The sequence below is a fragment of the Festucalex cinctus genome, chromosome 16, assembly GCF_051991245.1.
Source record: "Festucalex cinctus isolate MCC-2025b chromosome 16, RoL_Fcin_1.0, whole genome shotgun sequence".
NCBI classification, from domain to species: Eukaryota; Metazoa; Chordata; class Actinopteri; order Syngnathiformes; family Syngnathidae; genus Festucalex; species Festucalex cinctus.
Genome location: NC_135426.1, coordinates 2,834,042 through 2,861,547, shown reverse-complemented (window position 1 = coordinate 2,861,547; position 27,506 = coordinate 2,834,042). Strand labels below are relative to the sequence as shown.

General features: G+C 38.6%; 1 protein-coding gene across 2 annotated transcripts in view; it reads left to right on the top strand.

Moving 5' to 3' along the window:
- The window catches only part of exoc4 (exocyst complex component 4), a 378,154-nt gene that overhangs the window by 178,251 nt on the left and 172,397 nt on the right, over positions 1-27,506 (top strand). Inside the window, exons 11-12 of one of the 2 annotated variants that reach the window (XM_077500829.1) lie at positions 15,433-15,529; positions 15,756-15,986. In XM_077500829.1, coding sequence (XP_077356955.1) covers positions 15,433-15,529; positions 15,756-15,852 — 194 coding nt within the window. In that variant the 3' untranslated portion in view covers positions 15,853-15,986. Of the gene's footprint in view, positions 1-15,432; positions 15,530-15,755; positions 15,987-27,506 lie in introns of those variants that run through there. The other variant, XM_077500828.1, reaches the window with a different exon arrangement.

Here is a 27,506-nt window from a genome sequence, read left to right as displayed (position 1 = left end):
GATTTGCACCAACAACATGCTTGTTATATTAACAGTTGCGAGAAAGATGACATTATCAGAAAGCGAGGTTGGACCGAGAGTACGTGTTTATAGCGCCATTAAGCTGTACAGAGCAGGGAGGACGACAACGACGTCATTCATTCATAAAGTACAAATTATTGGTGCGATCGTTTTTTAAAAATACATTTTCAGAGGTTGGCGTGGGCCTACAGTATGCATCTGGCACGTAAGAATGATCGTAAAATGCGTCGCCGCCATTGCCGATCAGCCCGGGTTACGTTATGTGTCCTAAACAAACACGGAAATATTTCCCCCTCTCTCTCTCTCTCTCTCCTTCTCTCCTCTCTGCGTGATTAGCCGCGCATGTTGTGCAGCAACAGTTAATTAGACGCTGCATATCAATGAGTCTCTTTTGCATTGGGGTGGGCATATTTTGCGTCAAATGTATGCAAATTAACTAATTTACATACGCGCAAAAAACACTGCCGCACTGTGACACAATCTGTTCGGCAGAGCACTTTGTGACGGATTTCCCCATCTGCGCGTGTTTAGTGAATTAGGTGCTCCCTAATTGCTCCATTTTTGCCGGTTAGCGCGGTGCAAAGGTGACGCAAACCTTTAGTGAATAGGCCCCAAAGTATTGCATAACTATACCATGATATGGAGTTGAGTGACACACTTTTAAATGAGAGATTATTCCCCATCTTGACTCATTTCTTTCCCTCCTCGCCATCTTTAACACACGCTTGTAGGTGCGTAGACTAAACTCAAACCCTCATTCAAAAACAATAATGGGACTAAATCAGTATGCATTTTCGTCGACGAATGAAAACGAGGCGAAAATGTACTTCACTTTATAAAAACTGAACTAAAATCTGGACATTTTAGTTCATGAACAAAAACGAGACGAAAATGAAATGATTTTGTAAAATCTTGTCTCTGCTAACCTATCACTGTGACACTGTCATGTGACACATAGTGACACACACCCTTTCAAATCTGCAGTTAACGAGTGCAACAGACACAAACATGCACAAGACAGGAAGTGGATTCACGGTGAAATGTTAAAAAAAAAAGGGAATTATAGTTGTTATAGTTCATGTTCCAACAATAATATTACCAGTAATCCAACCTCTAACTAATGCTGACTAACTTACTAGCGTGTAGCGCTGAGCCATAGTCGCCACTTATTGATATACTGTAATTGTGTGTCAAGTTGTGAAATAATGTTGAACATTTCTGATCTAAAACTATCCATCCATCCATTTTCTTGACCGCTTATTCCTCACAAGGGTCGCCGGGGTTGCTGGCGCCTATCTCAGCTGGCTCTGGGCTATTTGTTGACAATGATTGTCCTGACTAAAAGTAGACTAAAACATTGACAGTTTTTGTTGACCAAAACCAGGTGAATAAAATGTTTTCTTGGACTAAAATGTCACATTTATAGTCGATTAACCATGGACTAAATAAAAACGTGATGAGGTTGACGAACTTGTTAAAAACTAACCAGCGTGATTGAAACTGGACTCATGCTGCATTGGAGGAATGTGGGATTGTTTTTTCCCAGTTCCGACCTGAAAGCGTTCGATGCGAAAGTAAACAACCAAATTGGTGGATAGTGATAAATTGTTTTTTATTTTGGTCGTAAGTCTCATTTTGACCTCCAGCACACTTACCTTATCGCAATTTTGCTTCATTTATTGATTTGATCTTTTAATCATTCTCTACAGTTCAGTAGTTGACGGTATAATTTCATGCCGGGAGATAGCGGCATACCGTCATGTACGATGCGTTACGTCAGTGCTTCTCAAATAGTGGGGCGGGCCCCCCCGGGGGGGCGCGAGGTTCCATCAAGGGGGGCGCGTTTGACCTCGGGGAACATGCTTTTTTGTTTATTATTTTGATTATTATTTTCTTTTTTACTGTCCTAGAATAAAGTGAAATTGCACCTCCACTACATTAGGGGGCAGTGGTGCTCTCATTATTGGCACAGTGTGCGCAGAGAGCATTTGCTCGGTGGTGTAGGGGTTTTGTTTGTACTGATGCATGCGCGCTTTGCACACAGCAAAAAAGAATCTGCACAAATTATTTTATATATTTTTGTTTTGCAGGTTAAAGGTTTTTGTTTTTTTTAATATATTGTGCTCCTGAGTTAATGTTGGTGATCAGTTTGAATGCATTATTATTTATTGATTTTATTTAATTTTATTTTTCCGTATCATATGGTTTGATATGGTCAGTCAAAATACGTTTATAGTAGGGCTGCGAATTTTTGACTGTTTCACGATTCGATTCGATTACGATTTTTGGGTCTACGATTTGATTCAGAATCGATTTTCGATTCTCGATTCAAACGATTTTTGATTCAAAATGATTTGATTGACAAATGATTTCTGCTTCAATTTACAGATATGCACAACATTGTCATGATCTACTCCAATCTGCTTTGCAAGACAAAATGACAAATAGACATTAAAGTCTATTTTTGTTTTTTTTTGTTTTTTGTTTTTTGTTTGTTTAAACATTTATTAATTTTGTATTGTAAGTGCCTTTTTCCACAAAAACAGCATGTGGGCAACAACTGCCTTTTCCCCTTCTTCTTCATTTCTAATTTAAATAAAATAGATTTTTGGATATTAATATCTATTCGATTCGATTAATAAATGAGAATCTCGATTCTTTTATGAATCGATTTTTTGGCACACCCCTAGTTTATAGTTTAATTAAGGATTTAATTTTATTTTTGAATTTCAGATGCACTTTAAATCTTTTCTGTTACAGTTAATAAAGCTATTCTTTGTTGTAAGTTGATCCATATTTCTTTCTTTTTTTATTCTCTTGTACGTTAATACGGATACAGTGTTATGCAGGTGTGCTTATAACAATTTTATAGACAAATGACACTATTTATAGTCGGGGGGGGGGGGGGGGATGTTTTCTTCTTACACTGGGGCATGACGGAAAATAATTGAGAAGCACTGCGTTACGTCGTTATGTCCAATATTTATGAATGAAGAAGAAAGTTATTTCTATTTATACTCGAGTAAATTGTGTTTTATCGTTCACGGTCTGTGGTCGCCATTTTGTAGAGTGACGTGACTTCTAGTCCGTCGGTGAAGTCGGGGTCATTCGTTTTTTCGCAAGTGGAATTTCCAAGTTCGAGGGGGCGTTCCCATACACACTTCCTGGTTTCAACTCGGTAAAGCCAGACTTCCCACCATCCTCGAATGCAGCATAAAACTGAGACAAAATTTCAAAATGGCTGATAAAATGAACACTAACTCAGACGTGGCGTTTGATATCACGCATGCGTTTCCTCCGGCCGCCTCAATCTGGTCAGGGGCCACAATTCATTCATCGCAGGATCAAACCCACTTTTTCTCATCAAACCCAGGAAAGTGTGGCTAATGCAATTTCACTAAGTCACTGACTGACTTGATTACATGTGGGCCGAGGGGAGCGGATGCCAAGGCGCCAATGGGCGGGGTTGGGCAGCTGGCTGGCTGGCTGGCGGCTTTGTTGGCATAGGTGAGGATGTACTGAAAAGTGTACTCCTCGAGATTCCGCCGCATTAAGATTCATTAGGATTCCTCCCGTTTCCCGCGCTAAGCCGTCCCTTCTTCCACACGCCGCTAATCCCGGATGCTCACTAAAGTCCAGACCAACAACATTTTTTTTTCCCCCCAATTATGTGGCGACGGCTGCTCGCAGTCGCTGCCATCCTGACCCTGTCACGTCCAGACAAGTCTGAAGGAGGCACATGCATATTAATACCTGCCGCTATTTAATATTCATCGGTGTTATGCCCGGTTGGCAGCTGCTCCCGGACACTCGGATCAGCAAGGCTTCCTCCTTGCCTCCCTCGTCTGACACGGGTGCAGATGTTTATAGTGTGAAATTAAATTGGTCATTGTCGTTGGGGTGGGGGGTTGGACAGGGAAAGAAAACTTCCCAGAAATTTAGTCTCAGTTTTAGTCCAATTTCAGCCACGCTTGTTAGTTTTGATCACAGTTACTCAACCTCATACCATTTTTATTTAGTCCAACTTTAGTCAACTATAAATCTACAATTTTCTTTTTTTATTTTAGTCCAAGAAAACATCATTTTATTTGCCTAGTTTTAGTCAACAAAAACTGTCGTTATAGTCTAGTTTTTGTCAGGATTTTACCCCTTTATATATTTTTTGTCAGAAGATTAGATTGAACATTTTTGGATCAAAAACAATTTCACATCAAATTTTCTCTCATCTTTTTGATGAACAACAACTTGACACACAATTATAGTGGCTACTAGGGTTGTGAATTACCTAGAATCTGGCGATTCAATCCGTATCACAATTCATAGGTCACTATTCCATTTGATACCGATTAATCCCGAAATCTTTAAATCGATTATTGCGTTTTTTTGTTGTTGTTTTTTTTAACTCAGATTTATAAAATACTAATCAGTAAACTTGTACATGTACACTGTGTGATTTGTATGATAATGCATTGAAGTGAAACTTCATTAACCGGTTGCAATCTATTTCATGTTTGAAAAGCATTGAAATAAAATATTAAGGCTTCAGGTTCCCTTAATATAACATTCTTCCATGCTTAAAGGGATACTTGACTCATTGAGCCATTTTTAGTAGTAAAAACTTCATATTTTGTCTATAATGAATGTGGTAACTTCATTATTTTTCATGTACAATTAATACCTTGAAAAAAGTCATTTTTCTACTTGCTGTCGACTGATGATGACATCACCAGTGCTGAGGAAGTAGGTAACGGCCAATCATGGCTCACCTGTTTTCTGGGTTTGGTCAGTAAACTGAGCCATGATTGGTCGTTTACCTACTTCTTCATCAGCACAGGTGATGTCATCAATCGACAGCAAGAAGAAAAAATACTTTATAAAGGTATTAATTGTACATGAAAAATAATGAAGCTATTAAATTCATTCTGGACGAAATATTAACTTTTTACTGCTGAAAATGGCTCAATGAGTCAAGTATCCCTTTAAAATGTGAACCCTAACCCAAAGTAAGATTTTTTTGTTGAATAGTTCCATCAAAAATTTATGTTTAAATATCAATTCAGCCGTATATTGAATCGATCCAAGAAGTGCACTCTGTAATATCATGATATATTGCCGAATCGATTTTTCTTAACACCCCTAGTGGCTACTATGGCTCCATGCTATGAGCTAGTTAGCCAACATTAGTTATTAACATTATAGCTGGAACATTGGATTAATGTGAAATTACGATTATAATTTACTTTATTTTTTTTATTTTTTTATTTTTTTTTTTTAAATATTTCACAGTGAATCCACCTCCTGTCTGTCCCACATGTTTTTGTTGTGTCACATGACAGTGTCGCAGATGTGAGAGATTAGAGGAGACAAGATTTGACAAAATCATATCATTTTCATCTGGTTTTTGTTGATGAACTAAAATGTCCATAGATTTTAGTCCACTTTTTTATGAAGTGAAGGACATTTTAATCTCATCTTCATTTGTCGAAGAAAATGCATACTCATTTAGTCCCACTTATTGTTTATGAATGAGGATTTTAGTCTAGTCTAGTTTTAGTCTGGTGGAAAATGTGTGTTGACGAAATGATTTTTGTTTCGTTTTTGTTGACAAAATTAGCAGTAGTACCAACTATGTTTTGCATTTGCATTATTATGGTTGGAGCACCTATGTAACTAGGGTGAAAACCAAATAAAAAGAGAGGGTGAGGAGGGTGTTTTTTTTTTTTTTTTTTTCAGGGAGTGCGTTTTAGTGTTTTTTAGGGGGTGTTGTCAGTGTGTCACATGATCGTGTCACAGACGTGACAGTTTAGCAGAGACAAGATTTGACCAAATCATATTTTCGTCTCGTTTTTGTTGATGAAATAAAATGTCCATAGATTTTAGTCCACTTTTTATTAAGTGAAGGACATCTTCATCTCCTCTTCATTAGTCGACGAAAATGTGTAATAATTCAGTCCCAGTTATTGTTTATTAATTAATGAGGATTTTAGTCTAGTCCTGTTTTAGTCTGGTGAAAATTGTGTGTTGACGAAATGATTTTTGTTTGGTTTTTGTTGACGAAATGAACAGTAGCCAGAAGTCTTGCAAGTTGGACAAACGATGGGAAGATGAGCTCTCGGGTGGCAGCTTTGTTTGCATCCCGCTAATTGAGTCCTAATTGAATTGGCAGCAAAGGAAGGAGTCACGCAGGTGGCGCCGCCGATCAAAGTCAGAAAGTCTCCGTTTTGAAAGTTGGCAAAGGAATAAAGGCGACCTCGTCAGGTCCTCATGAAAATTCACGCCGAGTACTTTTCAAATGAAACTTGTTGGATTAGAAATGCATTATTGAGCGCGGCCTGGGGAACAATAGCTTGATATGCATTTGAATGCACGCCGCCAAGGTAATACGGAACGAGCGTCGCCGCCGCAGCACGGAGGTGTCTTTGTGTTGGATCGCGCAAGCTCGGCGAGGCCGTATCGGGAATGGAAATGGAAAAAGGAAGAACGCACACGACTCGGGCTTTGTTCCAAAAACTCTCTTTGCTCATCACCTATCTTACACCTCGTCAAGTTTCTCATTCAAAGTCTGGCAGGACCCTTATGTATCGTAAATCACAATTTGCTTGCAAGCATCATGTGCACCTTCACGCGTGCATTGGATTCCATACTGGAACACGCCATCATTCTTTCCGCCGCGCAGTTAGTTTTACCGTATCGACGGAAAGCCACAATTCCGTCAATTATATCGATTACTTCAGCATGAGCGCAGGTAATGAGCTTCGGTGTTTTCTTTCTCTCCCCATGCGATATCCGCCTCCTCTTTTTTTTAATTTATTTATTTATTTTGTGCATGAAATGTGGTTCTGTGCTGCCAATGTCGGAGCTTGTTTCTGTCATTTCCTGATTAGTCCCGGTTAGCTGAGGTGGAGTGTGACACGACGAGGTAAGGTAGGACTCAGACGCAGGCGTAAGGTAAGCCACCAAGGCAGCAGGTTTATTTCCGGCCAACAGGTGTCTCCTCTCAAGCTGAGAGGAGAACAGGGAAGCAAAAAAGTGGAGAACAAAAAGCGCTCCACTAGGGAGGAAAAAACAGGCAAAAGGTACTGGGGACAACGAAAAGCGCTCCGCTAGGGAGGAAAAAGGGCACAAGGCAAAAGGGGTAACAAAAGGCGCTCCACTGGGGAGGAAAAAGCACAAAAACAAGGCAAAAACACTTGGCAACATGAACGAGGACATAAGGACTGTGGGACGCTTCCATGCACTGACTGTGACACTTCGGCACTGAGGGGAGAATGCAGGTGGCTTTTATTGCTGTAGGTGATTGGTGGCAGGTGGTGATAATCAAGGGCGGGGACCGATAATTATGGAGCGGCAGGAAGGGCAAGTGACCTGGGGTGAGATGAGAGTTAGATTTTCAAGGTAAAACAGGAAACAGGGACACAACAATAAAAGCATGAACCGCCACGCCGGTAGCGGCGTGACAGAGTGTGGACATGGCTTTTTTTTTTTTTTGCTTTGTTACCCAGCAGGCAGCATGTTGGTATAGCAGTTAGCAGTCATAAAGAATTTTGGACTAGGCTAGGCTGAGGTTACCAATCTAAACTTCAAGTTCAGTCGCGGTTTCTTTAGGGACGAGGGATGTAATGATATCCAAACATCAAAATACGATATTATCGATATATTGTGGGGCTGTTGGTGATATTTTAAAAAGTTCACAATGCTGTAAAAAAAATAAGAGCTCATACTTATAAAAAAAAGCACTCATACTTAAAAAAAAAAAAAAAGCACAATATTATGCTGTTGTACATAACAACATATCAACATATCACTGAAACTCACGGCAGCATTCAAAACTAATGGCAGGACATTATTAGGGCCCGAGCAGCGAAATTATTATTATTATTATTATTATTATTATTAGGGCCCGGGCGGCGGCGGTGCTGCTGCGAGGCCCTATTGTTTTTGTAGGAATTCTTCTTATTAGGGCCCGAGCAGCGACCGCTGCGAGGTCCCTATTGTTCCTGAAGGAATTCTTATTCGGGCCCGAGCAGCGACCGCTGCGAGGTCCCTATTGTTCCTGAAGGAATTATTATTATTATTATTATTATTATTATTATTATTATTATTATTATTATTATTATTATTAGGGCCCGAGCAGCGACCGCTGCGAGGTCCCTATTGTTTTTGTAAAAATTATTATTAGGGCCCGAGCAGCGACTGCTGCGAGGTCCCTATTGTTTTTGTAAAAATTATTATTAGGGCCCGAGCAGCGACCGCTGCGAGGTCCCTATTGTTTTTGTAAAAATTATTATTAGGGCCCGAGCAGCGACCGCTGCGAGGTCCCTCTTGTTTTTGTAAGAATTCTTCTTCTTCTTCTTCTTCTTCTTCTTCTCCGTAAACGATCACATTTTTGAGGGCCTAACCATTTACGAAAACTCACCAAACTTTGCAGTCTCTTCGGGCCCGGCGAAAAATTTGATAATATAAAGTCGTCATAACAACGCGACTCTATAGCGCCCCCTAGCATAGAAAAATAAAAACCAAGCCCGGCACGTTTGAGCTAGAGCAACAAAAATTGGCAGGCACTTGTAGTACCCTGGGACGCACAAAAAGTCAATTGGGACCATGTAGCTAAAATGTACAGGAAGTGAGCTATGATTTTTTTAATGTCCAATTTTGGCCTATTTTGGCACATTCACTGTGGTCATGCTTTTTCCCCCTTTACAAACATTTTTCATCCAATTGACTTCAAACTTGGCATTTATCATCTCAAGACCTGAGAGAACAACTGGGCAAAACATCTTGCCTTTTCGAAATACTATATGACGGGGGCGGGGCATCAAATATTGCCTTTAAAATTTCATTTGTCCAGAAAGAGCAAATACTTAATAACTCCCATGTTCAAGCTCCAAAAAATCTCAAACTTCTCATGCAACTTAATAGTCACGGCCTGAAAACATCTATACAATGAAATTCACTTATACATATAGCGCCACCTAGTGGTGACAATAAATGTCATACTTTACGTTTTTAGCTACTGTGCCGAGCTCGTTGAAGGGATCCAGTTGAAAATTGGTCAGAAAAGCCTTAAGATGTTGATCATGCCCCACACCGATTATTGTAACTTTTCGCCAAAGGGCGTGGCCTATACAGTGCCGCAAAGTCTGAAGATTTTTCGTGAGAATAAAAGCTGTATTAACTTGACCGAGATGATCCTATCTTCTCAAAATTTCACACATTTGATGAGAGTCCAGCCCTAAAGACATCTCCGAACTTATATTTCATCTTACTGATAGCGCCACCTAGTGGCAATTTTTTTTCTTACGAATTTTCTTCTACGTTTTTCTCCAAACACGTTAACTGGACCTACCTCATATTTGCTCAGATGAGGGTTTCGGCCTTCATGATGTCACAACACGAAGTCTGTGAGTTTTCGCGAATCGCTGTGGGCGTGGCTAAGCGCTGTTCGCCAAGAAAACAACGCCAGTTTTGAGGGTCTAAACATGCACAGAAACTCATGAAACTTGGCACACACATCTGGCCTGGTAAAATGAGTAATATTTTATCATGTATTGTGCTATTTTTACAAAAATGACTCAATAGCGCCCCCTAGAAATTTTTAATGAAGCAGCCCCGGTTGTACGTTTAAACAAGATCTTTGGAAATTTTTAGGTGTATGGGGGAGCCCAAGACCTACAAAAAAGTCTCTTGGACCTGTATGCTAAAATGAACAGGAAGTGAGCTACGAATTTTTTAATATCCCATTTTTGACGATTTTTGCACATTTACAGGGGGCATACTTTTGCCCACTTCTCCTACATGTTTCATCCGACTGACTTCAGACTTGACCTGGACCATGTCAAGACCTGAGCCAACGACAGGCGGAAAAATCTTGACTTTTCGGAATATTATATGATGAGGGCGGGGCATTAAAATTTGTGTTTCGCAATGAAAAAGGATATGCTTAATAACTCCCCGGTACATGCTCCAAAAAATCCCAAACTTGACATGTATGTTTATAGTCAAGGCCTGAAGGTATCTCTATGACAATATTCAGTTATATATGCAGCGCCACCGACCCCTTGAGGTGTGAAAAAAAAATACCCCACTTACGGTATTTTTACAAAAATTGTAAACTCATTCTAAGTGTGATAACTAAGTCATTTATGAATATTCTTTTAGTTTCCACCACTCAAAATGTTCACTGGCATCAGACTTATCCAAACATATAAATATATATTTTTATTTTTGATAGCCTCTGTGGACATTAAAAGCAATATCGTGAATGAAGGATATGCATAATAACTCCACGGTACATGCTCCAAAAAAAATCCCACACTTGACATGTATGCTTATAATCAAGGCCTGAAGGTATCTCTATGACAACATTCAGTTATAAATACAGCGTCACCTAGCCCTTGAGGCATAATATATAAAAAAAAAAAAAAACATACGGTATTTTGTACAAAAAATGTAAACTCATTCTAAGTGTGATAACTAAGTCATTTATGAATATTCTTTTAGTTTCCACCACTCAAATTGTTCACTGGCTTCACACCGATCCAAACGTATGTACGTTTCCATTTTGTTTTATTCATTTTTGATTGCCCCTTTGGACAATAAAAGTAACATTGTGCAATGAGTACAACGAGCGATGATGTATATATACACTTTTACAAAAAATACCAATCAGGGCAACTCATTGCCTAACAATAAATAAGGACAAGGATTGTTGATTGTGCTATTTTTACAAAAATGACTCAATAGCGCCCCCTAGAAATTGTTAACGAAGCAGCCCCGGTTGTACGTTTAAGCAAGGTCTTTGGAAATTCTTAAGTGTATGAGGGAGCCCAAGACCTACAAAAAAGTCTCTTGGACCCATAGGCTAAAATGAACAGGAAGTGAGCTACGAATTTTTGAATGTCCCATTTTTGACGATTTTTGCACTTTTACAGGGGGCATACTTTTGCCCACTTCTCCTACATGTTTCATCCGACTGAGTTAAGACTTGACCTGGACCATGTCAAGACCTGAACCAACGACAAGGGGAAAAATCTTGACTTTTCGAAATACTATATGATGAGGGCGGGGCATCAAAATTTGTGTTTCGCACTGAAAAAGGAGCCACCTCGCCCTTGAGGCATGAAAAAGAAAATACCCCACTTACGGTATTTTTACAAAAATTATAAACACGTTTCGCAATGAAAAAGGATATGCTTGATAACGCCCTGGTACATGCTCCAAAAAATCCCAAACTTGATATGTATGTTTATCGTCAAGGCCTGAAGGTATCTCTCTGAAAACATGCAGTTATATATGCAGCGCCACCTAGCCCTTGAGGCAGAAAAAAAAATACCCCACTTACGGTATTTTTACAAAAATTGTAAACTCATTCTCAGTGTGATAACTAAGTCATTTATGAATATTCTCTATACTCTTTCCGCCACTCAAAATGTTCACTGGCATCAGACCTATCCAAACATATGTATTTTTTAATTAGTTTTATTTATTTTTGATAGCCTCTATGGACGTTAAAAGCAGTATCGTGAATGAAGGATATGCTTAATAACTCCCCGGTACGTGCTTCAAAAAAATCCCATACTTGACATGTATATTTATAGTCAAGGCCTGAAGGTATCTCTATGACAAAATTCAGTTATAAATACAGCGCCACCCAGTCCTTGAGGCATAAAAAAAAAAAAACTCCGCTTACGGTATTTTGTACAAAATTTGTGAACTCATTGTGTTATAACTAAGTTATTTATGAATATTCTTTTACTTTCCACTACTCAAGATGTTCACTGGTATCAGACCGATCCAAACATATGTACTTTTTTATTTTGTTTTATTTATTTTTGATAGCCTCTATGGACAATAAAAGCAACATCATGCAATGAGTACGAGCGATGATGGGTATATATACTTTTGCAAAAAATACCAATCAGGTCAACTCATTCCCAAAAAATAAAAAAGGACGCTGATTTTTGCAGATCTTAACAATCACCAAAACCCACTGAGCTTGACACACACATCACACCTGGCAAAAAAAATCCACATGTAAAGGTTTATCATGCCATGTTCAAAGAAATTTTGCTCCTAATGTGCCAGTACCCCAATGTGCGAGTACACCAATGTGCAAATACCCCAACGTGCAAGTACCCCAACGTGGCCCGGGCTGCGAGGGCCCTTTATAGCTGCTCGCAGCTGTAGTTCTTCTTCTTCTTTTTATTTATTATTCTTTTCCGCAAACAATCCCATTTTTTAGACACTAAACGTGAACAAAAACTCACCAAACTTTACACGCAGATCGGGCCTGGCGAAAAATGTTATATTTTAAAGTCGCCATACATGATAACAGAAAAATGGCTCTGTAGCGCCACCTACATAGCTTAAACGGATCCCTGTCCCGCTACGATTGTCCTACGGCTATGAAAATTGTGTGGCACCTTTAGCATATCCAGATGAACAAAAACCTCTTTGATATGTGTACCCTAAAATAGACAGGAAGTGAGATATGAGTATTTAAATGCCATTTTTGCACATTTACAGGGGTCATACTTTTGCCTGCTTCTCCTACACGGTTAATCCGATTGACTTCAAACTTGGGATGTACCATCTCAAGACCTGGGACAACACCATGGTAAAAAAAATCTAAAGTTTTTGACATACTATATGACGGCGGCGGGGCATCAAATTTAGAGTTTCAAAACTCTTACTAAACGTAGCATTGCCGGTTGTATGTTTAACCTTGAGCTACGAAAATTGGTCCACATATGTAACAGACTATGACCTACAAAAAAGTCTGTTGGTGCCATATGCTAAACCCAACAGGAAGTCCGCCAGAGGCAGGGCATCAAATTTTGCGTTTGAAAATTCTTACTTAATGAAGCATTCCCGGCTGTCCGTTTTATCTAGAGTTACCAAAATTTGAAGACATATGTAACAGCCCTCAAGGTACAAAAAACTCTTTTTGAACCATATGCTAAACCTAACAGGAAGTCCGCCATTTTGATTTAATTTGGAACGTGTTGCCATTTGCTTTGGCCGTTTCATAGGGGTCTTATTTTAACGAACTCCTCCTGCAGAGTTTATCCGATCATCTTCAAACTTGGTGTGATTCATCTTGAGATGTTGACGATGAAAAAGTTATTGAAAGCTTTTTATTTCGTCGCACGCTGTTGTCATGACATGCACTTTTTGCAAAGGAAAAAAAAACATTCTTAATGAAGAATTCCCAGTTGTATGAAGCAGCTAGAGCTACGAAAATTTGTAGACATATGTAACAGCCCACAATGTTCAAAAAAGTCTCTTGGTGCCATGTGCCAAACCCAACAGGAAGTCCCCCAGGGGCCGGGCATCACATTTTGAGATAAAAAAAACTCCTCTTTAGCGAAGCATTCCCGGTTGTACGTTTCACCTAGCGCTATGATAATTTGGAGGCATACATACGAGCCCACAATGTGCAAAAAAGTCTCTTGGAACCATATGCTAAACCAAACAGGAAGTCCGCCATTTTGATTTACGTTGGGATTTGTAGCCATTTTTGGTGGCCTTTTTGAGGGGTCATATTTTAACGAACTCCTCCTACAAAATTTATCCGAATTTCTTCAAACTTGGTGTGTTTCATCTTAAGATGTTTAAGATGCAAAGTTATCGAAAGTTTTTTTATTTTGTTGCACGCCGTTGCCATAGCGATGCATTGTTTGACAAGTAAGATGCTGCTTTTTGTTTGGTCTAAACGTGCGAAAACTCATGAAACTTTGCACACACATCAGACTTTTCATGAACATGAATATTTTAGAGATTTCTTGTGCAATTTGCAATAAATGGCTCAATAGCGCCCTCTAGACATTTTTATGAAGCTTTTGCGATTGTATGATTCAGCTAGATTTGTAAAAATTGGGATACGTATCAGCCTAAGACTAACAAAAAAGTATTCTATAGTCATGTGCCAAGCCATTTTGATTTTATTTTGTTAATTGTGCATCATTTTTGGCCTTTCCATGAAACGTTGCAAACAAAGCATGGCAAAAACATTTACAATTTAGACAGCTTCCTATTTCACAGTACCCCAACATGCCAGAACCCCGACGTGCAAGTACCCCAACGTGGCCCGGGTTGCGAGGGCCCTTTATAGCTGCTCGCAGCTCTAGTTGTTATTGTTTTCGTATTTTATTCATTTCATGTACCCTAATTTCTCAATAAAAACATTCATTTTCCCGCTGTACTTGTGTAAAATATGCTGCCCTAATTTGATGGGCTCCTTTATTATCACAGTGTATGTATGTATATAATAGTATGACTGGATAAAGATTCAAAGCCTTCCAATAAAGTGTAACTGCTTTTTTATCAAAACATAATCAATGCTCTTTTCACATATGTTGCTCAAAGCTTTATTGTACTAATTTCATCTAATAAAAGTTCCCATTATTTTGAGTAGTAGGAGGAATTTACGAGCCTTATATAGTGTACATAATCTATTAACATTTTTGCATAAAATTATTTATTTTTCACTTTTCAATTTCTCCATTTTGTATTATATTTACTACTTTAATGCAATAAATTTAATTATTTTTGAATGGATTGCTCTAACAATTTTACATGATTTTATTTTAACTTATTTTATTAATTTTGGATTTTATTTGGAAACATTTTATTTAACGCATCATTTTTTATTTACTATTTTTCTTCATTTTAATTGAATTGAATTTCAATTTATTTAGGCTGTCCATACTAATTAGGGATGTAACAATATCTAAACATCACGATACGGTATTATCATGATATGAAGCTCACAATACGATAATTGTCACAATATTGTGGGGAGATTGGCGATATTTAAAAAAGGTCACAATGTTGTTAAAAAAAAAAAGCACAATATTATGCCTATTATGCATAACAGCAATGCATATAAACCACCTACAATCTCTCATAACAATATTGAGGCGCTTATTTGCTAATGCACGTACACATCGAGTTCCTCCACATATTGACTCAGTTCACAGGCATATTACGTTCTCCTTCATCTGACCATTAATGTAGATTTTAAACATAGAAGGGCCAAAACATCCCTAGTGAAAATTAAGTTGCACTATAAAGCTAGCCACCAGAGGGTGCTAGATCTGCACAAATGGAAATCAACTTTTTTTTTTTTTTTACATATGTGTTGCTTTTTAATATCGTGAACATGACGACGATGATGACGATATTATGGCAGTTTTAATATCATGCTATTGCCCTTATCGTTACATCCCTATTAGGGACTGATCCCGTGGCCGTAAAAACGGTCCAATACTATTTGACACCCGCTAACAGTACTCCTCTGTCCACGCTTAACGACAAAATAACGAGAATTTCACGTTGTCCATTGATGCAAACTTGAAAGTTGGTCTTGCAGATGTCCATTACGTTAAAGCTCCGTGTTTGTCTTTGTAGGTGGCGCTGACGACAACCTGATGGAAGGTGGAGAAATGAAATTTGTGTGCAAGCCCGGAGCCAGGAACATCACCGTCATCTTCCAGCCTCTTCTCAGGTACTACACTTTCCACCACGTTTCTCAAAAATCCAAAACAATTAGTGCAAAATGGAACTTTATTAGAAGCGAAAGAAAACGCCAACATTCTCAAACTGTCCGAGATTCGGCACGTGAGTCGATAGCAGTAAAAAAAAAATCTAACTAATTCTATTACGAAGCCTCTTAGTTGACCATCCATCGCTTTGTGACTTTTTTTTTTTTCATGTTGATCGACATAAATCAGACTGCATGTAATGCACCGGACCTCCGCTTGGAAATGTTTTGTTGATACCCGCCAGCAATTGGAATCGACAGCTGTCCTGGCTTTTACTTCACATTAAATTGAAGTCTTTGGGAAGACCTGCTACTTTTCCACACCAACTCCCAGGAGAAGTCGCAAATCCAATCATGAAGACGCTTAATTGAATTGCGATGCTGTGATACATTACCTTCAAGGCTCCATTAAAGCGAGATGGCTCGTATTTTCCTGGCCGTGCAATTTGACGCCGCGCAATGTCTATTTGGAATGCACCGGGGTGCGATGATTGTAGCGTTTTGGCACAAGTTTAGCAAATGCTTAAATGTTAAAAATGTCTCGATTGCGCTGCCTGTGGAGAGCTGCGGCGGCGCTGCGGCCATCTGGATGGCGGCCCCGTTAGCAGCTGCGGACAAACTGGTAAACGCCACAATCGGGAAAAACTTTGACGGTCCTCGCTTTTGATCCGTCCAAGCCATGCAGAAACAAGCTAGTAGGGATGGAACATTAACGGCAATATCATCGGGATATCGCGATATTAAAACTGCCACAATATATTGGCATTGTCATGTCACAATATAAACTCATTCACTCCCAGACATTTTCACAGAAACAACCTCCCCTGTTTTACTGGATTTTGACTGCTTTTACAAGGCCCAGAAGAATCTTGTGTTCTATTGCTATAAAAATACGGAACCTATCAAAAGAAAGATTCAAGTCTCTTCTTTTATCAGGAAAAAAAAGTTTATTTCTATCTGTTTCCGTTTTGCAGCAATTAGAGTATAGCTAAGTTTCATCGTTATTGATAAATCTGTTTAAAACTGTGGGGAAATCAGCTTGTTTTCAATCAGTAGAATTTTTCAGTTGAAATTTTCAATCAGTTGTTTTCAATCACCTTGTGTTCAACATGGCCCTGGTTGATCTCTTATACTCTGCTGCCACCTGCTGTCCGTTTTTTTTTTTTTTTTTTTTACATCTGGTCGATGCAGTTGAGTTGAAAGCCTTCTGTATGCTGTAGCACAGGGGTGTCAAACTCATATTAGCTCAGGGGCCGCATGGAGGTAAATATATTATTAAGGGGGCTGGATCAGTAAAATAATGGTATATAACTTTTGCTGTCAATCATATGCAGATTTTCTCTATTTGTGGGCTACCCCTAAATTATGGAGCTCAACTGTAATCATACTGTTCCAAAAAACAACATGAATGCAAATGTAACGCGGCAACACTTTGCCTGGAATATTGTCTTCGATTGTTATAAAAACGTGGAACCTACCAAAAGAAAGATTAAAGTCTCTTCTTTCATCAGGAAAAAAACTATATTTCTATCTGTTTCCGTTTTGCAGCAATTAGCATTAGAATATAGCTATATCATGATTCACAAATCTGTTTAAAACCGGGGAAATGCTTGTAAACCCTGGTTGATCTCTTGTACCTTGTTGTTCTCTTCAGTTCAGAGGCTCCATCAAAGCCTTCTGTATGCTCATAAAACAAAAAAAAACAAAAAAAAGTATAAATACGTCTTTGGGACACAGTTATTTAAAATAGAACATATTTATAGGTTTTTGGAAGCAAATGAGTTAATGATGTTAATCTGACATTATCTATTGTGTTACCAGTAATTAATTTGTGTCGTATTTAACATTTTTATGTCGTTTTATGATATAAAATATATAAATAAATAAAAAACAAACCGTAACTTTAAGTTGTGTGTAAAATAATGACATCCAGGACCCCGTACAAGTTGCATTGCTCATCTGAGGACTGCTTGTAAAGTTATAAATTTATATGTTTTGATTGTGTACAGCTGATTAATTGGTCCGACATAACAAATAGTTTTTTTACTTTACAAAATCATCTCGCGGGCCGGGTTAAACTCCTTTGTGGGCCTGATCCGGCCCGCGGGCCGTATGTTTGACACCCCTGCTGTAGCATAAAAAAAAACCCATACAAAAACAAACAAAAAAACTGTATAAATACATCTTTCGATCACTTACAAGATTTAAAATAGAACGTATCCATACGTTTTTGGGAACAAATGAGTTAAAAGCAGCACATCTTAAAAAAAAAAAAAAAAAAGTCAGGTTGATTTACATTTGTGTAGTTGTAGCACCCTCTGGTGGCTTTTTTTAGTGCATTTAAAATTATTTTAAATTATAGAATTTAATTTTCACAAAGCATGTTTTGGCCTTTCTATGTTTCAAATCCACGCTAATGGTTAGATGAAGGAGCACGAAAAAGCTACAAGAAAAACAAAAACAGAAAACTAGGAGAAAACTAGGAGAAAACTAGGGCTGCATGATATTGGAAAATCATGTGATATGCGATATAGTTGCAGAATATAACGATATCGATATTATTGCGATATTTAACATATACCTAAAGAAATGACATTTCAATTATCTAATGAAAGAACAAAGGTAGTATATTCTTATTGCATGTGTTTGCAATTTGCATATTGCATGGAGCAATATCACGATATTGAATTTTTTTTCTGATATATTGTGCAGCCTTACAGAAAACCAGCTTGCTATGCCGTGTTGCCGATAATGGTTTGTATCAATCAGTCGCAGTTGCTTGGCACACGCGTCTTTTGCGGCTGAGACGGTGAAGCCCCGCTGGCACACCGTGGCTTGCAGATGGTTTGGTAATGACGCAGCTCCGCTGATGCATCGCGAAACATCCCCACAGCCAGCCGCGCGACTCGTGGCGGCAACGATAACAAAAAAAAAAAAGGCATTTGCGTTGTGCACAAGCTGGCTAAATGTGACCGTAACAACTTGTGCCAACTTGCATCATTGGTGCTAAGATGCTGATTTCGTTAGCTTTCGGAACTTATTCAGAGTTTCACACATGGCCAGCCCTTGTAAACATATTTGGTCTCACAACATCGTGTTCAATAGGTGCGTTTCCATTCCCCTCAGTTTTGCGCAAAAGGCCTGTTTCGCAAAAGCAAGCTGGTAATGGTGGAAACACTGGATTTGCGGAAAAAAAAAACAACACAAAAAAACCTCTCAAATATCGCAACGAAGTTTTTGCACTCGCATGAGGTGGTTTTGAAATATGTCGAAATAGAAGTATTTCGTAAAAGTGTCATGGAAACACTTTTTGCACATTAGTAGTCGTGACACCCGCCCGGTCACGGAGGAAAGGAATGTAACACATTGTTTGCCAATGTGTATTTTTTATTGACTTGCAATTGACTAATATTTGTTTTGAGAATCATTAATTTCGATGTTGTAGTTTAGTTTTACATGCTGAAGTGTTTTGTATACTGCAAGTTTGTCTTCTTTAGTAATCAGTAGCTGGACATTCACCGAAAAATAAAACTGTGTCAAGCAGAACAGTGACTTTGAAGCCATCATTTTTAACTTTTGCTTTTGTGACATCGCAAAAGCAACAAACAATAATGACAAAGGGATTTTGTTGGCACAATTTTCATTTATTTACAGATAAACAGTCAAACATTAAGGGAGGGACACTGTCGTGTACTCTGCATACATCCCGGGAGTCTGTTCAAACTTAATAATAAATCGGCCGGCTGGCCGATCGATCAGTGCACCGCTAGTTGGAAGCATACTTGACCAATATATACGTTGGTGGCAGTAAACATTTGGACGACGACAAACTTCCACGGCAGTGTATGAATTCATGCGCGCAACACCTACAATTGCGGAAAGCACAGATTCTAGTTCAAGTTGCACCAAGTCCAGGGCCGCATATATGAACCGTTATCTGTAAGTTGTAAGTTGTCTTAGTGAAGATTGGCAATGAGGGACGTCTTAGTCAGACATGGCTAATCGATAGATTTGATGGGGATGAGAAAGAGGCAAGTGGAAAACGCTTCCGGCTATTGTTTTTGCATCTCCAATGTCCATCTGCTGCAATTAATATGCACAAATGGTCATAATAATAATAAAGGCCAGCTCTGTGTCAATGCTAAGTCGTCAAAGGTGACTGCAGGTAGTGAATATGCGGCTTTGGGTTGGGGGGGCAGAGGAGTGTTTGTGCATGTGGCAGCCAATTGAGTTGACTTGTGGGGTCTCCGGTTGACATTTTGCTATTTCCACCTCTTGCACCGGACAGGCTTGACATTTGGAAAAAGATTCCAGCAAGGGCTGCTAATCTCGCGCGTCGCACGAGGCCCATCATTATGAGATGTAAACGATAGAGTTAGACCGATATGGTGTTTTTCAGGGCTGATAACCCATACCGGTCATTAGTAGTAAAGGATGCCGATAACCGATATTTGGAGCTGGTATTCATTTTTCACTTAAAGGGAAAATACTGAAAATATCTAGCTTTTATTTATTATTATATTATATTATTATTATTATTATTATTATTATTATTATTATTATTATATTATATTTATTTATTATTATTTTTAAGCATATGTTTATTGAAATGTTTAGGGTTTGGAAAATATTGAAATTTAAAATAAAATCTTAATAGACCTCTGTTTTAAAAATCGAACAAAACCTTCGGGGATCTTCCAGAGACAGGAGCATGTCTTCAAAATTGAAATAAAAACTTAAATAGCTTCCTATTGTTAGTAAATATATATATTTTTAATGTCCAAGATAACTGAAGTACTAAAGATTTTACTTCGTTTTAATTTTAAACAAAAACAGAAGGTGCAGACGGTCCCCAAGGTTAGAAGCATCTATGAAAATTTAAATAATTAGTTCCCTGATTTTTTTTTTCCCCACCTGAACATTTTTTTAAATGGATCCATTATCGGCCGTATGATTTCTCAAAATGGCTGATGTTCGTCAAAATGTTGAATATCGGCACCGATAATCGGCCCAGCCGATAGTAAACGAGACCAAAAGACATCTATTAACGCCGTGTTAAACCCACGATATTCTATGACTCGGGTTCATTAGAAGCACGGTGGATGCGTACGCGGGTCTCAGAAAAAAAATTGCAGTGAGGGGGAAAAGTTCCCACAAGGTCGACAAGGCGTGACAAAGAGCGCTGGGAGTGAGCGGCGAGGGGGAAGGACGATGGGACGAGCCATGAAAGTAATGAGGAGCAGACAGAGAGCTTGATGACAGGAAAAGGACACAAGGTCCCGGCCACCCGCCTCACTTGCCTGTGGTGAAAACGGCAGCACACCATGAGTCGCCACTAATTTCACACTCTCGTTAAATCCCCCTCCCCGAGAGCAGACAGTCCAAAGACCGCAAACTGAAAAAGTAGATTGGTGAAATGAAATGGGGCCTCTTTAAAAAAAAAAAAAAAAAAAAAAAAAAAAAGTTATGGAATAGAGACCAAGAAGACCAAGGTGAGGAACCGTAGAGGTGCACCGATCACAATTTTCCGACCGATCGCCGATCTTTTAAAAAGTCTGACCTGCCAATCTCAATTGCCAATCGACACCTCCAGTGTTCCAATTTGTTTTATTGAAAAACATTGAACAATATCTGTGAAATAATGCAAAGTTTGTTTTAACTGCACATGAAGTATTTCTCTCAAATAAAAAATAAAAGCCTATTAAGGTTTTTTTTCAGACCTCTGAGGAGAGAGATGAGATTGGTGGAAAAGATCGGTTTATTTTTAACGGTATACTTGACTCATTCAGACATTTTCAGCACTGAAAAGTGAACATTTTGTCTATAATTAATGTGGTAACTTCATTATTTTTCATTTACAATTAATACCTTTAAAAAGTAATTGTTCTACTTGCTATCGACTGATGATGACATCACCTGTGCTGAGGAAGTAGGTCACAGACAATCATGGCTCAGTTTACCGACCAAACCCAGAAAACAGGTGAGCCATGATTGGCTGTTACCTACTTCCTCAGCACTGGTGATGTCATCATTAGTCGACAGCAAGTAAAAAAATGACTTTTTAAAGGTATTAATTGTACATGAAAAATATTGTTATGAAATTAATTCTGGACAAAATATTCACTTTTCACTGCTGAAAATTGCTCAATGAGTCAAGTATTCCTTTAAGGGATCGGCCGATCACCGATCCTTCAAAATTAAGGAAACCGGAGCCGGCCAATGGATCGGTGTACCCCTTCTTTAATGTGTTAAAAATAAACCAGACATTTTTTTTTCTCCCCTGATTTAAAAAAAAAACTAATGTTGTTCGATTAGTTGGGCCCTACTAAAAAATGTTATTTGAGTGAAACCTTCACCATGTTGAAGAAAAGTTCTGCTGCGAGATATCGGCAAATGCTTAAATAAGTACTTGTAATTGTACTTGTGGAGAAAAAAAGTAGCATTATTACTGTAGCAGCACTTAACTCATTCACTCACAGCAGCCATTTTGACAAAAGCAATCCCCTTCATTCCCGTTGCTTACTGGATTTGGACTGATTTTGCAAGACCCACAGAATATTGTGTTCTATCGCCTTCAAAACATGGAACCTACCAAACGAAAGATTAGAGTCTCTTCTTTCATCAGGAAGAATAAGTACATTTCTATCTGCTTCCGTTTTGCAGCAATTCACATTAGAAGATAGCTAAGTTTCATCATTCTTCACATTCCTGGTGAAAACAGTGGGGAAAAGAGCTTGTTGCAACATGGCCCTGGTTGATCTCTTCTACTCTGCAGCCACCTGCTGGCCGTTTTTGTAATAACTACCGTTTCTTCAACCATTCTCTGCAGTTGAGCGGCTACATCAAAGCCTTCTGTATGTTCTTGCATAAAAAAAAACAATAAAAAAAAAACCAAACGTTTAAATACGTCTTTGGGACACTTAAAACATTTAAAATAGAATGTATTTATACGTTTTTGGGAGCAAATGAGTTCATTTAGTTCTCCCTCCCATCTGTTCTCCCATGATGAACCCCCCCCCCCCCCCCCCCCCCCCGGTCCTCACACATCAAACAGAGTGTTGTCAGGAAGGAATTTACACTAGAAAAGGTCACAAGCTCGCGCGAAGCTGAATGAAGTCGACAAAAGAAAGCAACAACATGGAGGCGGGAGCAGATGGAGGCGACGGGAGAAAAAAAGCACAGAAGGGAAAGATGATTAAACAAAAGGAACAAACGGACTGGTGGATTGAGAGTAGAACAAGATAAGAGCCAAGAAGAAAGCAAGCAAGAAAGACTTAAATTGTGCGTGTGCGATGAATGGCTTGTTAGTAGTCGGCTTTGAATTGGTCGTTTTGCATAAGAGCACGCTCACATTTGTTTTTGTTGGGCTGGCTGGCCATGGGGAGAACATGAAAAGGGCCCACAAACGGCGACAACGCTTAACATGAAACTTTGCAATATATACCCCGCTGGTGGAAAAATTAAAACGCTACTCACAATGCATCAGCTGAATTGAATTGCAAATATTATTTTTTTAAAGGGGTACTTAACTTATTGTGCCATTTACAGCAGTAAAAAGGTAATATTTTGTCTGTAAGTAATGTGGTAACTTCATTAGTTTTAAAAGTCATGTTTCTACTTGCTGTCGACTGATGATGACATAACAACCAATCATGGCTCAGTTTGCTGACCCAGAAAACGGGTGAGCCGTGATTGGATGTTACCTACTTCTTTAGCACAGGTGATGTCATCATCAGTCGACAGCAAGTAGAACAATTACTTTTGAAGGGTTTTAATTGTACATGAAAAATAATCAAATTCATTCTGGACAGAATGTGAACTTTTCACTGCTGAAAATGATTCAATGAGTCAAGTATCTCTTTAATCTACAAAAAATTGATATATTACTGCAGCTTTGCCGCAATATGATTATTTTCTGTGTATCTTTTCATCAAATGCGCATAACAGCACATATACCGTGAGTATGGTCAACAATCGGTGGATATTGTGTTACATGCAACCACAAACTCGCAACAAGGATGCGTTGTGGACACAATTTGCGGATGATTTCCAGATGTTCATTTTCCTCCACCTTCCCTCCCGGCGTCTTTCAATCAATCCCCTGACAACATGAGCTGCCACTCGGCATTAGCGTCACATGAGTGAGCTGGCCTTTGATTGGGGGCCCAGGCCCTTCCAGGTGGGCGAACCCTGATAATAACCTTGTTTGATTGCTGGAGCAACCATGTAATTGATTGATCTGCAAAGGCTTTTGAAGGAGCCCGTGCAGATGCCAGGGAGTGGACGCGTGCGTGTATGACAGACTGACGAAAAATCAAGTCAAGACACGCTGCGTTGGCCTTACTTCAACCAAGACGTCCACTTCAGGTTGGCAGCTTTGCAATGGTCGCTCCTGACAAAGTAACCAATTTCTTCTTTTTGAAACCAAGTCACCGCAGTGTGTCCAGCTCCTTATTTTACCTTCCGTATAGCAATCCAAAAGTTGGCATTATATGTACAGTATTTAATAGTTCTTTTCTGAATTTTTTATAATTTTTTTTCGATACTTTTAATGTTTTAAATGTTCACCCGGTTATTTTATTTATCATTAGTATTTGTTTTGTTGTTTTATGTTTCCTCTTCTTTTTAAAACTATGTTGTGATACAATTTTTGAAATATTGTCGATTTTGTTCTTGAATATTTTTTTATTTTCCCTATGGATTTTTCTTGGCTAATATTTTATATTTTTTAATATGTGGTTTGAATGTGGATTTTTCTAATATGTTTTTCTTAACTCATTCACTCCCAGCAACCATTTTGATAGAAGCAATCACTCCCGGCTGTTTTACTGGATTTTGACTGATTTTTGCAAGGCCCACGGAATATTCTGTTCTATTGCTGTAAAAACATGGAACCTACCAAACGAAAGATTAAAGTCTCTTCTTTCATCACAAAAGGTATATTTGTATATGTTTCCTTTTTACAGCAATTAGCATTAGAATATAGCTACGTTTCAGCATTATTCACAAACCTGGTGAAAACACTGGCAAAAAGATCTTGTCGCAACATGGCCCTGATTGATCTCTTATACTCTGCTGCCACCTGATAGCCGTTTTTATAATAACTACCATTGCTTCAACCTTTCTCTTTGGTTCCGGGGCTGCATTAAAGCATTCTGCATACAAAAAACCCCCCAAAACAAAACACAAAAATACGTCTTTGGGACTCTTGCACATTGAAAGTAGAATGTATTTATACGTTTCTGGGAGCAAATGAGTTAATAGTTCCGTAGTTTAAATCTTTATTACATTATATGTGTAATTTTTCAAATTTTTTTCTTTTTTTTTAATTTTTTTTATTTTTTATTTTTTTATTTTTTTAATGCCTAAGCCTTCTTTCTATTGCCCAACCCTGTTCCCTTGTATCCTTTTCAAATACTTTTTTGATCATATCTTCTTGCGGTATTTTTCCCTGGATTTTTTGAATTAAGTGTGTATTTAGACCTGCACTGTTTGGTCCGCTTTAAATGGACCAGAAATCGTTTCCCACACTGGTCTGGACCTTTTGTGCAGCTCTGAACACACACAAATGAATTCTGGTGCGGACCAAACAACCGGACCGAGACCGACCTTTCGATGTGGTCTCGGTCCGCTACCAAACGCACTTGGCGCGGTTCGGTTTGCAGTCTGAATACAAACCACGGCTGCTCCACTCCAACTGCTGGACATACGCGCCTTTTTGGGCTTAACAAGCCACTGTAGTCAAGTATCGCGGGGGGGAAATTTGGCCCGGTAGTGAATATTGTGCTAAATTAATTCATAATCATCCGTATTCTGTTGAGCCGTCAGCATGTTGTGGTGGGAGCGGGGTAAGCGGAGCGCAACTGCTCCTCCGTTTACTACATACAATCGACCACGCTTTCCAAAATTACCAACAGCGTGGCGGAACCTCCGTTGAATGAGCGGCCCCTGACGCTCGCATATATCTTGCATCTAACAATGCAACAAATATGCAGTGCAGTAATGCAGCACGTCGGAATTTCATGTTTCCCGCGATTTCCGGGTTTCAAACGCGTACAGCCCTCGTCATTTTTGTCCAATGGGAGCACGGATCGTCACGTGGGTCGACGCGATTACGCAATATAGTCCACTTGCAAAAAGCACAGTGTGAATATGAACCGCACCAAAGTAAAAAAATAAAATAAAGTCTGCTTTTGGTCTGGACCAAACAAGCAGACTAAAGGACTTTTCTGGTCTGAAAACTAGGGGTGGGAATCTCTGACATGAGGCCGATTCGATATGTATCTCGATACACAGGTTGCGATTCGATTGAAAAACGATTATCTTTCAGAACAGAACGGTTCGATACGGTTCGATTAAGTTTGGGCACGATACAATTTTCCATTCGATACGATTAATTTCAATATTCAAAACTTATAGTGACATTTGTTGATTGTAAACATTAATCTTAAAACACCACAAATTTTTACAGTATCTACAAATGTGTTAAAAAAAGATCAACAACAATGTCTTCTATATTTTTATATATTGAATCAATTATTTAAATGGACCGCAACAAAGGGCTGTGCGATATGACTGAAAAATATATCAGTTTAAATATGTATTAGTCGTTATTGACAGTTATAATTGTTTTTTTGTTTTGTTTTGTTTTTTTAATTCAAAATAAGGATCAGGAAAACAAAAGGCTGATAATTCAATTTGAAATATAAATATTTAACCTTTAAAAAGACACCAACACAATTAAACAGAATATGTCCACATTGTGAAGTATTTCAGAAACATAAATTTAAGGCATGAAATAAACCTACCGTCCAGCCAAAAGAAATATGAAGCCACCTTATGGAACAATAAATCTATCAAACACATTTTAACAACTTAATATATCCAAAAATATTTCCAAAAGTGCCCTTCACTTTTTATCGACAATTTTTGTTTTTAACAATTTTTGTTTTTCTTTGCCATCATATTCATTTTTGGTTAATGTATGACATCTTTTTTGTTTTTTTAATCTGAGACGCGATGATGACCACGGAATCACTACTGTTTATATTTTGTTTTTTGGGGCTGTCGTTCATCTTGAGTTTGATGACGTAATCGCGGGCACGTTTCAATTCTCCTATCTGCTGCTCATGCTAGTTGTGTACATTGACAAGGAGCCACAAACTGAGAAATGAGATACTTGCAGTGTGCTTTTAGCTTAGCTGGTGTGTTGGCTGTGGGACATACCTGTGTCGTTTGAATCCATGCATTGGATCGTCACGGGAGTTATTCTTTTTGGCTCGCGCGCAATACCAACACCGGCCCGGGACATACAAGTGCACCGAAAGAACTCGATAGCCATGGGAAATACACGCGTTGACGGTAGCCCCCCCCCCCCCCAAAAAAAGGTGCGCGTAACGTCTGTAAACACGGAAGTAGCTTGAATAGTGATGCTACTGAAATGTAAACAAAACAAGTAGAGCACGGTGCAGAACTCTTGCTATTGTTATGAAAACCATAAAGCCTCACTCGCAACCGATTCACAGCCACGCGAGATCCGGTCCACAGCTTTACAAGCAACGTATCTAAGGATTCCCGGCGGATTTTGTATCGGTTGACAAGTCTGCTACCGATACGGTCGTTTAGCTCCCCTTGACGAACGATGGTTCGGTCGAATCGGTTTTTTGTCCCACCCCTACTGAATACACCCTTAGTTTTTTCAATTCTGTATTTGTCAGTTATTTTTTATTTATTTATTTATTCTGAATATTTTTGTATGTCTCATCTAGATTTTTTTTTCTTTTCCTTTTTGGCTTTTTGATATTTTGAGCATTATTTGCATGGGCTCTTAGATTGTGCAAGTGTATCTAATTATTTGGTGTAAAGATAACATGTTTTCTAATATTGAAATATTTTTTAGCTAATAATTTGTTCCCTATTTTTTTTTTTTTTTTCAAATTTG